Source organism: Stegodyphus dumicola, chromosome 3, assembly GCF_044657685.1.
Source record: "Stegodyphus dumicola isolate Sdum_Otavi_A_Nest chromosome 3, ASM4465768v1".
In the NCBI taxonomy this organism is placed as follows: Eukaryota; Metazoa; Arthropoda; class Arachnida; order Araneae; family Eresidae; genus Stegodyphus; species Stegodyphus dumicola.
The window spans coordinates 138,999,530-139,014,643 of NC_140770.1; the positions used below are offsets into that span (position 1 = coordinate 138,999,530).

At 31.9% G+C, this 15,114-nt stretch overlaps 1 protein-coding gene across 1 annotated transcript in view; it reads left to right on the forward strand.

Moving 5' to 3' along the window:
- The window catches only part of LOC118192810 (immunomodulatory peroxidase-like), a 31,556-nt gene extending 25,401 nt beyond the window's left edge, over nucleotides 1-6,155 (forward strand). Inside the window, exons 11-14 of the mRNA XM_035363831.2 lie at nucleotides 148-350; nucleotides 1,681-1,856; nucleotides 1,994-2,090; nucleotides 6,035-6,155. Coding sequence (XP_035219722.1) covers nucleotides 148-350; nucleotides 1,681-1,856; nucleotides 1,994-2,090; nucleotides 6,035-6,107 — 549 coding nt within the window. The 3' untranslated portion in view covers nucleotides 6,108-6,155. The remainder of the gene's footprint in view (nucleotides 1-147; nucleotides 351-1,680; nucleotides 1,857-1,993; nucleotides 2,091-6,034) is intronic.
- The last annotated feature ends 8,959 nt before the right edge of the window (nucleotides 6,156-15,114 follow it).

The following is a 15,114-nucleotide window of genomic DNA, read 5'->3' on the forward strand; positions in this document are numbered from 1 at the left end:
GAGAATCAATCTTAATAATTGCAACAAACGAAAATGGATATGTTGAGTGAATTGTTAACGTCACGCTTTTCCATAACTGGCGCTAAATTGATTTGCTTGGTAAGTTTCATGATTAAAGAGAGAATATGTACCTTTATTTCTTTTTAGGTAACGAACCACCTATTCGCAAAACAGCCTAATGGTGAAGGATTGGATTTATTTTCTATAAATGTTCAAAGAGGTCGGGACCATGGCTTGCCACCGTACAACAAATGGCGCGAAACCTGCGGTCTTCCTAAGGCTAATGATTACTGGGATTTGAGAAGCACTATGCCTGGCTATGTGATCGAAAGACTTCAGACAGTATACGGGTAAGAAGAGGTTAATTTATTATAAATAGTTGCTTTTATTTCTTCCAAGAATTGTTGAGAAGTTTTCAAAATTGATCTCGTACCTTTAATAAGAATATCAGAATCTATTTCTCACATTTGTTGTATATGGAAAGACGATTAAAAGCTTAAAACTTTGTTCTTAGATTGTAAAAATAGGGCGTTTTTCATTTTCATAGCTTAATGTCCTTATGCATGGTACATTTCCGCAGAATATTCCTAATAAATTTGCATGAAATATTTAAAAATTTATGATATAGAAAACATCTCGGCTTTATTTCCTGTGAATCTCGTCTTCAACGCTAGCGTAACAATGAAGCTAAAACCAAGATCAGCGGACAAACAAGGTTATGCTTTTTACGCATTACCGTAAGATTGAGTTCCCAATACGGACGTCACTTACAAAAGCGGAAGAAATGACATAAAGGAAACTGCTTTTGATCAGATTAGGAATAGAGTGCTGAATATTGGTAGTTCGACTTGCTTTGGGTTCGATTCCACGCGAAAAGGCTCACTTCATGATTGATTTTCGTGGCTTTCTCCATATGTAACGTGCACACAGGCTACTTCTCCTAAAAACGACCTCCCTGAAAGCATTGCTCATTTTAGGCAGAAATTTGAATTAAAACGTAAAGAGAAATTTAAATATATAATAATTTTAATTAATTTGTCTCTTTTATAAAATTCTGTACTTTTTAAGTTTTAAAACCGGAAGTAAATTTAAGATCAATTATTAAGAATAATAAAGTATGTTGCCACATTCGTCAAATATGCTGTATAGTTCCTAACATATTTTGCAACATATTTTTTAATTATTCTGTTATTCATACTCAGCGTCGGAACACAGCGTCTGTATATTTGAAGTAGTGAAAAACTGTCAGCTGAGTTTGATTCATGTATAAACTTCTCGCTTACGAATTTAAAAATTTCCGTATGTAATGTAAATGGGAGACATTTTTTCTAAAGTCTTCCATGAAGACATCTTTTCCAACAAGTCAGATAAACCCAGAGTACTCTTCTATAACTATTTAACTGAACAAGTTTTCAGAATTAAACTTTCATGCATTCATTTTTTTTCTGTTTGCCTTCAAGACACCGTAAATTGATAATAAAGGCTGTTTAGAAAAAGGTCATATCGGCACATTCTTAATAATTTGGAACTCTGATTTTGAAGGCTTATGATATTCTTATGCTGTTAGTTATTTATACTTATTCAAGAAGTATTTCGTAAAATAATATTTATCTGCTTAAATATATCTTCAGATTAACTCTGACAACGGTATTCTGATAATCAAACGCTTCACTTTTGCAGCGCCGGTGGCGTGGATGAAGTGGATCTATTTGTTGCTGGAGTTTCAGAGTTTTCAGTCAATGGTGGTATTTTAGGACCAACATTCACCTGCATCGTTGCCAATCAATTCAAAAATCTCAAGTTTGGGGACAGATTTTGGTATGAAAATACCAATCATCCAGGAGCATTCACGCATGGTAAGTTTATATGCTGATTTTGCTTAAATTCTTTTCAGTAAACAGTCGGTCTTATCGCCTTTGTATCGTGCTTTAGAAAATTCTGTTAGCTTTTTATTGCAAAACTTGGATCGAATTATATTTTATGTTCTTTACAGATCAAATCAAAGCTATTCAGAAAAACACTTTTTCCTCTCTTTTGTGCCGGAATTCAGATATAAAAGAAATTCAGCAAATGGCATTTATTACAGAAAGGCAAGTTTTAACTTTCTTATTTTTAATATTTACTAATACTAAGGAAACTTTGTGAATTAAATTTAAAATATTGGTCGGATATTTTTAAATTCAGTACAGCTGACCAATAGATTTGCTGCGAGGAAACTTATTAAAATCGAGAAATAACTATGTTACAGTAGCATGCGGCGACTAAATTAGCAATCGTTAAGTTTTAAGATGCAAGTTCGCTTTTATTGGTGAGTTAAGTTTCGCAGTATGAAGTGTTATGACATAAACCATGTGATTGATATTGATAGCTGTTATTCGGATACATTCATTTGATCTGTTTGTTCACTGTGTAAAAAAAAAAAAAAAAAAAAAAAAAAAAAACCGCCCACCTTATTTTGCTGCGTTTTGCGACTACTCAGTTACCTTCAATAACTCGAAAGAAAGCGATATTTAAGTGGCTGGAATATGGCGTTGTATGTATTGCACTTACGAGCTTTTGTAGTCCAAATAATTCATTGCTATAAAAGTAGATAAGCGATTTAAAAGAAAATATTCGCTATAGCTTTCCTTTTAACTTATGTGGTATTTACGGTTTCATTTACAGATCAAATACAGTTATCCGTAACTATCATTTCCATTAAAGTTATGTCTAACATTTCGAATAACCTCTTTGTATTCGAACTCAAATATAAATTATCTCATTGATTTTGGTAACTGAAACAGTTTATTTCCCTAAGTAAACACCCTCAATTTTTAAAACGAGAACATTCATTCATATATATATATATATATATATATATATATATATATATATATATTGTGATACCCTCCAAAGAAGACCAAATTTGCAACTTGCGATTTCATAGCTTACGACAATACGTTTTTGGTTCCTTTCTGCATTGTCTTTCAAAGATGGCTAATGATTTATTTTACTGCTTGGTATTATATATTATTTTAATGGACATTCTAAAATGATACCGGGAAAAGACCTATTAAAAAGATTAGCAGACATCTACAGCTGACTCTTGCAAAAATTAAGAACAATTAGGATTATGGTGTATATTCAAGATACGTTCTTTTTATTGATAAAGCCTACCAGCGGCTGAGTCTCTGAACACTAGTAGTTCGACCTGGGTAACATTTCAGACAAATAGGTTCGCTGCATGGGCGGTTTTGATTCTCCCCATGTGTAACGTTGATACAAGCCAGTTTCCCTTAGAAAATCCTCCACGAAGGCATTTCTTGGCAAAAGATGTTAAAGATGTAAAAAAAAGAGTAATGCCTTTTGGGGATAACCCTAACGTGCTTTGCCATAATCCAATAAACTAAATGAAACCAACTCCTTGTTGACTTCTTCGAATTCGTTGGAAAGATCTGTAAATAAGATCGACTTGTTCTTCAGGGACGTGATGCTTTCCCCTTTGAATATAGTCTATACTTTTAACTTCCTTCAATAGTTGAAGATTTTCTTTCTAAGTCATCTCGCGGAGCTTGATCGACAGTTTTGCTCGAATTTAGGTTTCGTATTGCTGAATTCTAAGGCACGAAATACTTTTACTTAAGATCCACCAATGGCTGAATGGTAAAAACTGGTCTTAACGTCCCTTGAATTTTATTTTAAAAATAAATTTACTACCATGCCCCACACTGGTGATCTAGGTCTTCAGTGACCAATAGCTTTGACCGGAAAAAACGTGCATGATCAATTTTAATTAAAAATTCTAAAACTATCGCCAAGATTGGAAAGCTACGGGCTGTCCCAAATTACAGTAACATATCGGTCACCACTCACCAAAAGCATTAACAGAATGATAGTGCTTCATTTAAATGCAGTAAAAGCCCAACTATCCTCCATTCAGATAAACGGAAAGCTGAAGTAACCGAAATATTTCAATACATATTTTTTAGTCGAAAACTAAGCAAATGACTCACAAAGCGCGTACAGGACTACGAACAAGACCTGTGCAAAATAATTAGATTCATTACCAGTAATGGGTACATCTGACGTCAAAATGATAATCAAAAGGTCATCTCCCTGGTTTTATGTAAACCTTGTTGATTCTCGATAAAGCCACTTTAGTGACTTCATTTGAAAAAGGATAAACAATGGCAATGCAACATGAAAAATTATGGCAAAGTGATGTAAGATTTTTATATGCTGTACGTACACCTTACATCTTTTGAATATCTATCTAAATAAAGAAAACAGTTCTTTCAGACTTATGACGCAGTGATAGGCACAAGTTTTCCGCGATCTAAGTTTGCATGGTCGACTGGATTTCGTAATCGGATACGATATTTTTCTTCCATATATTTAAACATGTGAATAAGAAAATATGATGTTTTTATATCTTAGATCCATTTTTTTAAATCTTATATTGCACCAAATGTTGGTTTGGATACTTAGGCTAATAACATACGATGACTGTTTTTATAATTCTAGACATCAGTGACAGAATGGTTAAGACAGCTGAATACTGGTAGTTCGAGCCCACACGAATGGGTTGGCTGCGCGGTTAATTTTTTCCATTTGTAGCTTGAATATGAGACAATTTCTCATTAAAAGTTTTCACCGAAGGCATTTCTCTCCCCTTCTTATCTCTCGTGCGTTTTTTCATATTCAAATAATCTAAAATTTTAGATCAGAAATTCAGTTTTCTATTCATTTAGCTCTTCTGTCGTGAAATGCATTTTTATCCGCTTCAGTATCTGGAATTTTCAAATCCAGCATTTCCGGATAGTATAAGATTTACTGTACAAAAGTTTCTTGATTTCACTTCATCGGTTCCACACCAGTGTCCTTTGCTTAACACCAGTAGCTGAGAAACTGTATGTCACCAAAGACTAACGCTTTAGACATTTGCCTGGGTTCAGATTTAATTAGCACCTAAATTACGATTTTAAGAACTTTATCCAATGCGAACACTTGCACATTTATTTAAATTTTAAAAAAAGTTTCTTGTGCGCGCCCAATCTGCAAGTGGCGCAGAATCTCTTATAAGAATTGAAAATTTTTGAAGTAAACAAGTGTTTGGAATAACCGATTATTATTAATAACTTAAAAGAACCGTTCTAAATACGAAATATTTTAGATGGTAAACTAAAATTTATGAGCAAAACATTTTTAAATCTTGCGAATATTTAAAAATTACTACTACGAATAATTTCTATAAGCATATTATACGAGGCCTATAAATTTTCATTTTTAAATTTGCTAGTTTAAAAAATGAATGTTTTAATATTAAAATAGTTGGCTGATCATTAATCTCGGCATTTTAATAATCTTTCAGAATACTTAATACAGAGCTTAATGTGCGTAAATCTTTGAACAAACGAAGGATTACTAATTCAGAAGTCAAACAACAAAAATCAGCGTTATATTTACAAAATTATTTATTATTTACCAAAGTATTTATTCGGCGTGTTATTGTGTCTTAATTAAACGAAGGATTATTCGACTGTTCGAACCTTTTCTCTAGTCTGCATTTTGTCGGCTTATAAACGGGGCTGTCATATAAAGAACATTTAAAACAAAGAACATTTAAAAATTCTGGAACTTTAATTTCAATATTGGTTACTTGCTTTGTAGTGGATTGTAGATTAAATATTTGCCTCCTAATATGGATTGTTTCTGTGTTACATTGTACATTATATATGTATTAATATCCCAAGTAAGAACATGACTTGTTATGAACTGCATGAGTAATTAGTGTTAAAAGCGAAACTGGTGTGATTCTTTGGATGGTATACTGGATTATATCGAATTCAAGAGAAGATTTAATTTCAAAGGAATATTGAAAGACTATTTATTAAAGAGATTAGTTTGCCTTCTATTAAGCCATAACTATAAAAATATTTGATATTGATCGAAATTCTAGGAGGCACGTCACAGTTCAGTTTTTACGAATAATAATTAAAATATTTTCAAACTGTTAATATCGAATTATTCTTAATTCTGATGTTTTCCTTTTCAGCGCACATAATCCGAAGTTACCTTGCAGTACCATTCTTCAAGGCACAGATCTAGACATCAATCTTTGGCCATAAACTGCAAAACATTTTTGTTACGTTAATAAATTTTGTTAACATTTAAAATGTATTTTTATTACTTTCAATTATGAATTCTTCATATAAAAAATTCCAAAAGCTAGAATACGTTTTTACTAGATATTTAGTACATATTAAAAAGTTAAACATATTAAAGGGTGAGCTTTGGGCCAAACCTTGAATACTTAAAGAAAGAAAACGCATTTACAAGAATTTATTTCATTTCATTGATTATTAGGTTTTACATTTAGCTTAACTCTTTCATTTCTGACTGATCTTTATTTAGAAATGAACTTTGAAAACTTATCAGTTTGAAAGAAATGCGAGAAACAAAATGTTCTATTTTTAAAATTTAAAAGCGTAATTTTGTTTGAAAAAATTCTGAATAAAGGAAAACAGACAGCTTGGTTATTCCGTAACGCCCACCAACCGCCGAGCGGTAAAGTTGCTGAACACTGGGTGGTTCGATCCGTGGTTTGAATCCCGGCGAACATGTTGGCTGTATGGACGTTCTTGTGGCTTTTCCAGTAAGTAATGAGTATACTAGCGAGTTTCTTCCAAAAAAGTGATCCATGAAGGCATTCCTTCCCTCATAGTCCTCGATTACTTTGGGCATAATCACATGATCAAATCAAAATCAAATATTCCCTAACTGAGGCGATTGGAATTTTATTCACTAATTAAAAATGCCTTTAACAAGTTTTCTTGAAGATGGGACCAGTTTTGTAAATAGCAATGTTTTGCTAATCATAGTTTTGTCTCTTTCTAAACCAAGTTTTCTAGCATGTATTACTGTTGCACGTCTTAATAGTCAATTTCCAAGTCTAGAAACTCAATATCATAGATGGCAAACTCCTCAGTGTCAAGCCCTTCAAAATATGCGCCTGTAAGTGGTCACGACTACTTAACATCGTCCACCCATCAACAGCAAAATTATTTCGTGTTAACAGTAAAATTATCACCTGTTAGTGACTCCCAATGTTATAAACTTGTGCACAAGACGCTGTTCAAAAATTTTATCCATTGTACATAAGGGTTAAAATAGCTTTGGCTTATGAATATTTGGATATTAAGAAGGAGCTTCCAGTAGCGAATTAAATTCGTGAACCAAGGTTTCACTGTATTTGGTGTCAACGGAAGTTCGCAAATTACTATCCTGTGCAATCCGTCAAAAGATGCGCGCTGTTGAAGCCATGGAGGTAGGAAAGGAAGGAGGGGCCAGTCGGCACCAACGAGATAGTATATACTGTTCGATGAAGTCGTTGTTCGGCACTAGAAGTGAAGCAGTACTTTGAAGCTTGGGTCACCAGAAGGGGTGTTCTTTGTTTACATTCAGAAGCTCGCTTGACACGGTTCTGATAGTATTTCGACACACGACAGTTCCATACAAATCGAAAAAGGGACACTTTCGCATGAAAGAAACATTCATAGTGTGATGGATAATAGCAATTTGTATAGTTTAGTGACATTTACGCAAAAATCACATCTTGGTTATTTTTTGATAACTAACAACAGCGCGATTTTGATTATGAATTTGTTTCATAAAATTCTAAGCTGTTGAACTACAAAAATATAGATTTTAAGAAAAATGTTATGCTTAAAGAATGAAAAGTACCTTACGGTACATTAAAAATTGTATACGTCTTTCGAGACCCTTGATAGAGTATTCGCTACTTTTATTTTATTTTCCAAACGCCAAAATGTTTTTAATAAAAACAAATTTTTTTCACATCCATATATTGCATATTATTGCAAAAAGCATGTATCTGCCTTTGACAAAATACATAAATATTCATTAAATTATTTATAAATGTATTTGAAATGAAGAATTCACTTATAAACAACTGTGAAAGTACTGTGAAGAAATCTAATTATTAAATGTATCTAATTTATAATGATTATAAATGTTATCTAAATATATAACCTTAATATTGAATTGTGAACATAAATTGAAATCCTGTTGACAAATACGTTATAAAACTACTTAAGCAAGAATTGTTCGTATTAGAAAGCAATCTGTTAAAAGGTATTTTAAAGCAAATGCTATGAGATGCGCACTTAAGAAAGTAATAAAGAGTTTTGTAATATGTATTGTTGAAATGAAGGGTAAAAAAAAATCTGATAAGTATAATTAAAAGAATTATTCCCCTTACATTTTATAATAACTCAGTTACAAGTTTTAAATAATACTTAAAAAAAAAACTTATTTTATTTCCTTTCAGAAATGTTCAAAGAAAGTCAAGTACTATTTAAAGTATTTCGCAAATTCCTAATAATTCTCTAATTTAAAATTAACCGAATAGAGCATTAATTATAAATTGACTTACATTTTTCGATTTAAAAGATGCCTCAGAAGCCAAAAAATCATGTCATATTTAAGAAAGTATTTTAGGAAGAAGTTCTATAAATAGAAAAGAAATAATGCATAATTTTAATATTAATAATACAATACACTTTGATCTCAATTTTTGTACCTTAACCGAATAAAATCGAATTACCTTAATTTTTTTTTCTAATGTAATTAACGAAAACTTGTGAAAATATTTCATTCAAATTAAACCATTGAGAAAACTGTCCTATAAAAAGTATAGCATTTAATTCCGAAAACTTGTGAAAATATTTCATTCAAATTAAACCATTCTGAGAAAACTGTCCTGTAAAAAGTATAGCATTTAATTCCGTTCAGAATGAAATGTTGTTTAAAAATATGTTGTTTTCATATACTTAGGACTCAGAAGTGTTGTAGAAAAAGAAAATATATACATTTATATGTACATTTACGACGTAATTACAAAATATTTACATCCGAACGCGTCAAATCCCATTGAACTCAATGGTAAATGACTCAATGTTTTGGTCACCACGTAGGGATCGCCGGTGCTTGAGAGCAGGGTCAACACCTTCTTAAATTCTTAATTCTTTAAGAAGGTGTTGGCAAGGTACGGGAGCAACTTGTTTAGGGCAACTGCATCTTACTTCCTACCTCCATGGTTGAAGCACGGGGGGGGGGGAACGGTAGTTTTTGACCTTAGCTACCATGCTCCTACTTCTCTCTCTTCGAAAACACTCTAAATGTATTATGGTATGAATTTTTTCAGATATTTTATTTAATGAATTGTTAGCTTGATTTCAACCAAATTAGTTACTATTTTAATTGAGGTTTTGTATATACTTTTAAATTAGTGTTCCCGAACTGAGTAGGGTAACGTTGTGTAAGTCGTATCACTACGAAAAAGTAGGTATAAATCGTAGTATCTATTGAAAAAAGTGTAGCAATAATATCTTGTGTTGTCGTTTTGGTATTTATTACAATAAACGACCAAGCAGTCTACTCTCTTGGATGAAATTAATAAAATTTATGAACGTAATACGACTTAGACAATCAGTATTATAAGTCGTATTACGTTTAAAATTAGACAATTGTAATAAAACTTCCTTTTATTGATTTATTTATGTAATTACAACAACGATCAGAAAGGTACTTTTTTCATTAATCCCAGCACAGAAGTTGTGTACCTTTCCTTTGCATCACATTCTCTTCGCGGTGTTCCTCACAAATACTACCAGGAAGTGAAAACTATGGTTGACAGGGGTAATTCTTTTTTCCGGAACAGGCGCAGTTAACGTGATATTATGCCTAATGTTTAAAAGGTACGACTTGCACAAACTTAACCTGCAAAGATAAGCGAGTAGCTTTCGATCAGATATTTTTGAAAGAAGTTACTCGAATCACTAGCTATGCATTTAAGAATTTCTCAAAACTACAGATGATAGAAATTAAAAATTTTTCAAATCATTCATATAAGAATAATTAGACAGCATTAGTTTTTAATTTTTTGAAAATACTTTAATAAAAAAAATCCTAAAAATTTTCAGATTTAAACGGTTGCCCAAATTAGAGCTCCGTAGAAAAGAATAGGGCGGATAAGTGCAACAGTTCTCTTCACCTTTTAGGTTAATTTTAAGACCAATTAAGTTGTATGTAAACATATAGGTCACACTTGCTTTACTAACTGCATACATAATATACTGTTTAAAACCGAACCGCTCATCCAACATGATTCCATACTATTTAAGTTACTAACTGGGAGTGTTTGGTTGTTCATATGAATGCTGAGAGAAACGTTACGCTTTTTAACGTATCACCTTAATAGAATGACACTGCATTCAATTTTTGTTAACATTGTGGCAACTTATATTAAAGTCCAAATAGTAAATTATCGATAACATGTTTAAAGTCATATTGCCGAAAACTCCCACGTTTACATCCTCTACAACCACAGTTCCGCTTACGTTGGACTCTGAATATTTGCATAACTGATATCTTTGATTCTATACTTTTTGTAAAATTACATACAACTTTCAAAAATGTCTTAATTTTGCACACGAAAGTACATGTTAATTTCATTTAAAAGATCAATTGTCCTTTCCCACAAGCTATAACATTATAGCAACAAACTGAAAAACTAGTTTCTCGCCCTGTGCAGATATTGTAACAAATGTATTAAATTAGTTACATACGACATAATTTCGATGTTTAACCCTTTGAGGGGCAGTATATAAAATAATTTAAATTGTGGTAAAAATTTTCATGAACCATAACTTATGGACCCTAAGGACACAAAATTGAGACTAAAAAAAAAAAAAAAATCTAGAGCGAAATTCTGAATTTTGAGAGCCGGTATATATTTTATACCGGTGCCCCTCTAAGACATTTTTTTTTCCAGGTAGCTGCCAATTGTTAATTTTTGTTTTAAAATTAATTTTGCGTACTTTTGATGTGCGTCTGTAAAGATGAGTGCTTGAATATATTAAGTCTGAAGATGGAAACTTTTAAAATTTCGGTAGAAATTTAAAAAATAAAATTTGTTTTTATGCCCCAGCTGAGCATACTTATGTAAAACTTGGGTAAAAAGCTTTTCAGCTTGATTTAAATTCAGTATTTCATAAAAACGTTTAGCCAAATATAACACTGCATGCGTAAATCGTATCATTCTGTAACTGATCTAGTACAATATTACAAGCAGATGTAACTCAGCGGAAAATTAAAAAATGAAACACTAAGAAAGCATGTTGCATTTTTGAAGTTATACCTTATGCAGATAATATGTGAAAAAACTATGCTTCATGCTATCATACGAAGAATCATCCCTCCTCCACGAACACGCACTTTAGATCATCATGGACCGTAAAGGTCCTTTTCTATTTTTTTGTAAATATAGGTTGTAATACATCGTTTTGCTCAGGAAGAAACGCCGTTAAAGAATTTCATTATTTGATATACCTCCCAGCTCTTATTTCGAGTTTCATCCCCTTTAGCTTCCTAGAGGCTCCTTTTCAACTTTTGGATGAGTTTTATTTTGCATCTGAGACGGGCCTTAGAAATATTTTCCCTCCTTTCACCAACTGTGAACATTTATTTCGGAAACAAACTATTTGTATCTAACAGAGGGCAAATTTCTCTTGTGTTCTCTAGTCTTTCATCTGAAATTAACATAGAACTATCCTAAAGAATAAAAGCACACTTTCAAATCAGCAGTTTTTGTGATTACACTATGAGGTGGACCTTAGGTGCATTTCCACTTTAAGTGAGCTTTCCCTTTTTGATCTTATCACAGCAGAAAGGGAAGAAGGCGTGACGCCCGAATAACAAATTTATTTGTCAATCACCTCTTTTCATTCTTCTTGCATTCTAGGATTTTGGAAAACACGAAGCAAGGGGTGTCTTTTGGGGCCTAACAAGGCACATTTAACCCTGCAATTGTGTAAAGTTTTGACCCCAGAAGGCAATTTTGAAATCGATGAGTCTTTCTCTTTGGAAAGGGCTGAAATAAAAATTTTAGCTAAACGCAGACGAATGAAACTCGAGCTGAGTAAACAAAGAATAAATGAAACTAATATACTTGTATTCAGTCCTAGCGCAGACTAGTACGTTTCACGTACTAGTAAACTCCCCATCCTTCATGAGCATAATATTGAATCCTAAACAACTTATAAATTAATCATGAAAAATTATTACATCATAAACTGTTATAATAATGAAATTCTGTCATGTCAGAGTAGAAAAGGAGAAGACTGGTGCTGCCATCTATTGGCGTGGTACCCTCAGTGTGGGCGCCGGTATATATTATATACCAGTTTTAAAATCGTATAAATAATCTGTTAATTATCATTTCTGAGTGAAACGAAGTAAATATATATGATTCAGCATGTGTATGTTATATATTTGCAGATTTTGAATTCTTTCTTCCTCTCCAATAAAATTTATCAATCTTTAAACATACCTTGGATCAAGGTATATTAATTTCATAACTGCAAAATATTGAACATTCATAGCGTGGTGCTGCCATTTAGAATCGAAAGGAAACGCTAGAAACTTAAGATTATAGCTTTCGATGTCGAAAAATTAGCATTTTTTAGGAGGTTAAAAAACTGACAAACAGCAGGGGCCCTTCAAATGGTTAAACAATTATTCTAAATGTACTTTATCTACTACTTCAGGCAGAGATGATTATCTAAGATAATTTTTTAGAAAATGGTTTACCTTTTTCTAAAAGAATTTGGTGCAATTTGCTTTAGACTATTTTTTAGTTTTCTTCAGCTTACATTTGAAAGAGATTTAATTTCCAAGAAATCTGAATTAAAAGTAGGTTCCTAAAAATTCTTAATTTTTCACGTACTAGATATAATGTTTGACTAAAAATTACAATTCTACAAAAACGTGGAATATTCCTAACTTGCGACACTGGAATTCTGTGCTGCATTCAGTAGTGAATGACTTTCAAAACCACTTTCCATTGCCAGTATATTTCAGAAATGTAAAAAAAAAAAATAAATAAAGATAAAAGATTTATACACATTTTATTGCAACTGGGATACGCACTCCACACAAAAGTGTTTTTCCAATTGAATATTTCTACTCTCAAACAATTCTAAAGTATTTGAAATTAAAAGATTTTTATGTGTATTATGGCAAAAATGACTCCCTATGAATAGAAGATGCAACAGCTGTGAGATTTATTAGAAATGTTTGAAAGTGATGAAGATTGCATTTTGAAAACTGGATTATTTTCCACATTGTTTGGCTTCGAAAAAGATAAAACATTAATTTCTCATGTTCCTAAAAAAAGAAAAACTGTTCTTATGCTTTCACCATTACATAACCAGATGATACTATTGGAGAAAAGAAAATGCCAGCAAGTTATCGTAATTTTCTTTTCTGTACTGAATAAATGCTTATCCACAAACCAGATACAGTAGTAGATGTCTGTTTTTGAGGGACTTAGCATTACAATTAGTAAAAAGAGGTATATTGAACAACTATTTGAAATTAATACTTTAATGAGGAACTTGCGTACTGCATGCAAAAGAGCAGAAGTTTTGAGGAATCATTCAACGAATATATGAAATTCGAAGCAACTAAGTATAAAAGATGTGATGAATGCCCTCTAGCCAAGGACAGAAGAATGCGAGTGTGATATTTAAAATGTGAAAACTTTCTGTTCTAAGAACACATGCATGCATTTTATTCAAAGTGTAAACAAATAAAATAAGCATTGCATATTAGAGATGCAATAAAACTTAGAGGTATGTTAATTTTATTATTTTCATTTATCTGAATTTTAATGCTTATAAGCTTATTTTGGAAATTAATTTTTTGTTACGTATTATGAAAGAAAAATAGCTTTAAAATAATATAAAACTGTTTTTAACATATTTTAAACATTGGGGTATGATATCCCACGTGCCCAACTCTAGTAACTTTCCCTGATGAGTCTTCTGATGGGTTAAGAGAACTTACAGCCCAGAAACGTATAAATCAGGAACAGTCAATCTACAGTATTAAGTATCCTTAAATGCGACTTATACTGAAGTTTTAATTTTGGAGTGTCATTCCACCTTAAAACAGAAATTGTACACCAACATAACCTTAAAAAAAATTACAGTAAATTTCATCATTTACATCCAAAGCAACACTACTTTTAGGACAAGCAAGGATCACCAGGACTGCACAGCATGATACTGTGCTAACTCGCTGAGCACGGCAGTGAACTTTCTGTGTGGCCGGCGTTAATCCCCAGAATTTTCGTTTGGCTGCCGTCAGTCCACGGAACCAACAGTATTAAAGTTAAATATATATAGTCTCAATGAAATGTGATCAAATTTAGTTTTAATGAAATGTATTGAAACATTCTAAACAAAAATACAACTTAGCTCGCCGCCGGCTGAACGGAAAGGACAGCAAATTCGGCGCCACACTCAACGTGTTGATAATACATATATATTTTACTTTCATTCATTCTAATGGAAGAAACAAACTGTATTTGATAATGTCTCTGGTTAATGATTTAATAAACCTGCATTCAATATTTTTTTTTTGCATCAGCTGCCAGACTCTTAATTTCCATTCCATATTTTATCTCTATTCACTAAATATCTTATAAGCTTAATACTTTATGCACTTACTATCATAATAATTGTGTAGAAAAATTATTATACTTATTCAAAATACCCACTATGTTGAAAATTTTAACAAACATTTTCATACAAACTGCACTTTCTCCACTTGGTGGTTTTCTGTTTCACTCATCTCATTGTGAAGACAGCTGCTCCCTTAATTTGCAAATCAAATAATAAATATTAAGTTTTGCTTTATTTGCTCCCATTAAAATTAGTTGGTAATTATTTTCTTTTTGGAGAAACCAGTAGAATTTTGGTTTTCTGCCTTGAAAAAAATTCACTGAAGTATAAACAAGGAAACTTTATACTAAATAAACCATGATCAAAATAAAATAAGTATTGTTAAAATTACAGGAAATATCTGATCCAACACTTTACTGTTTTCAAAATATGAATATTTAGTCACAGATAATCAATTTTCCCAAATTCTGTTATGCAGTTCCTACTCACATAAAGTTTGGTCACCCTCAACATAGAAAACTGTCTTCAATCACTTTATGACTATAACTAAACAGAATGAGTACAAGGCAATAAAAACTACACAATG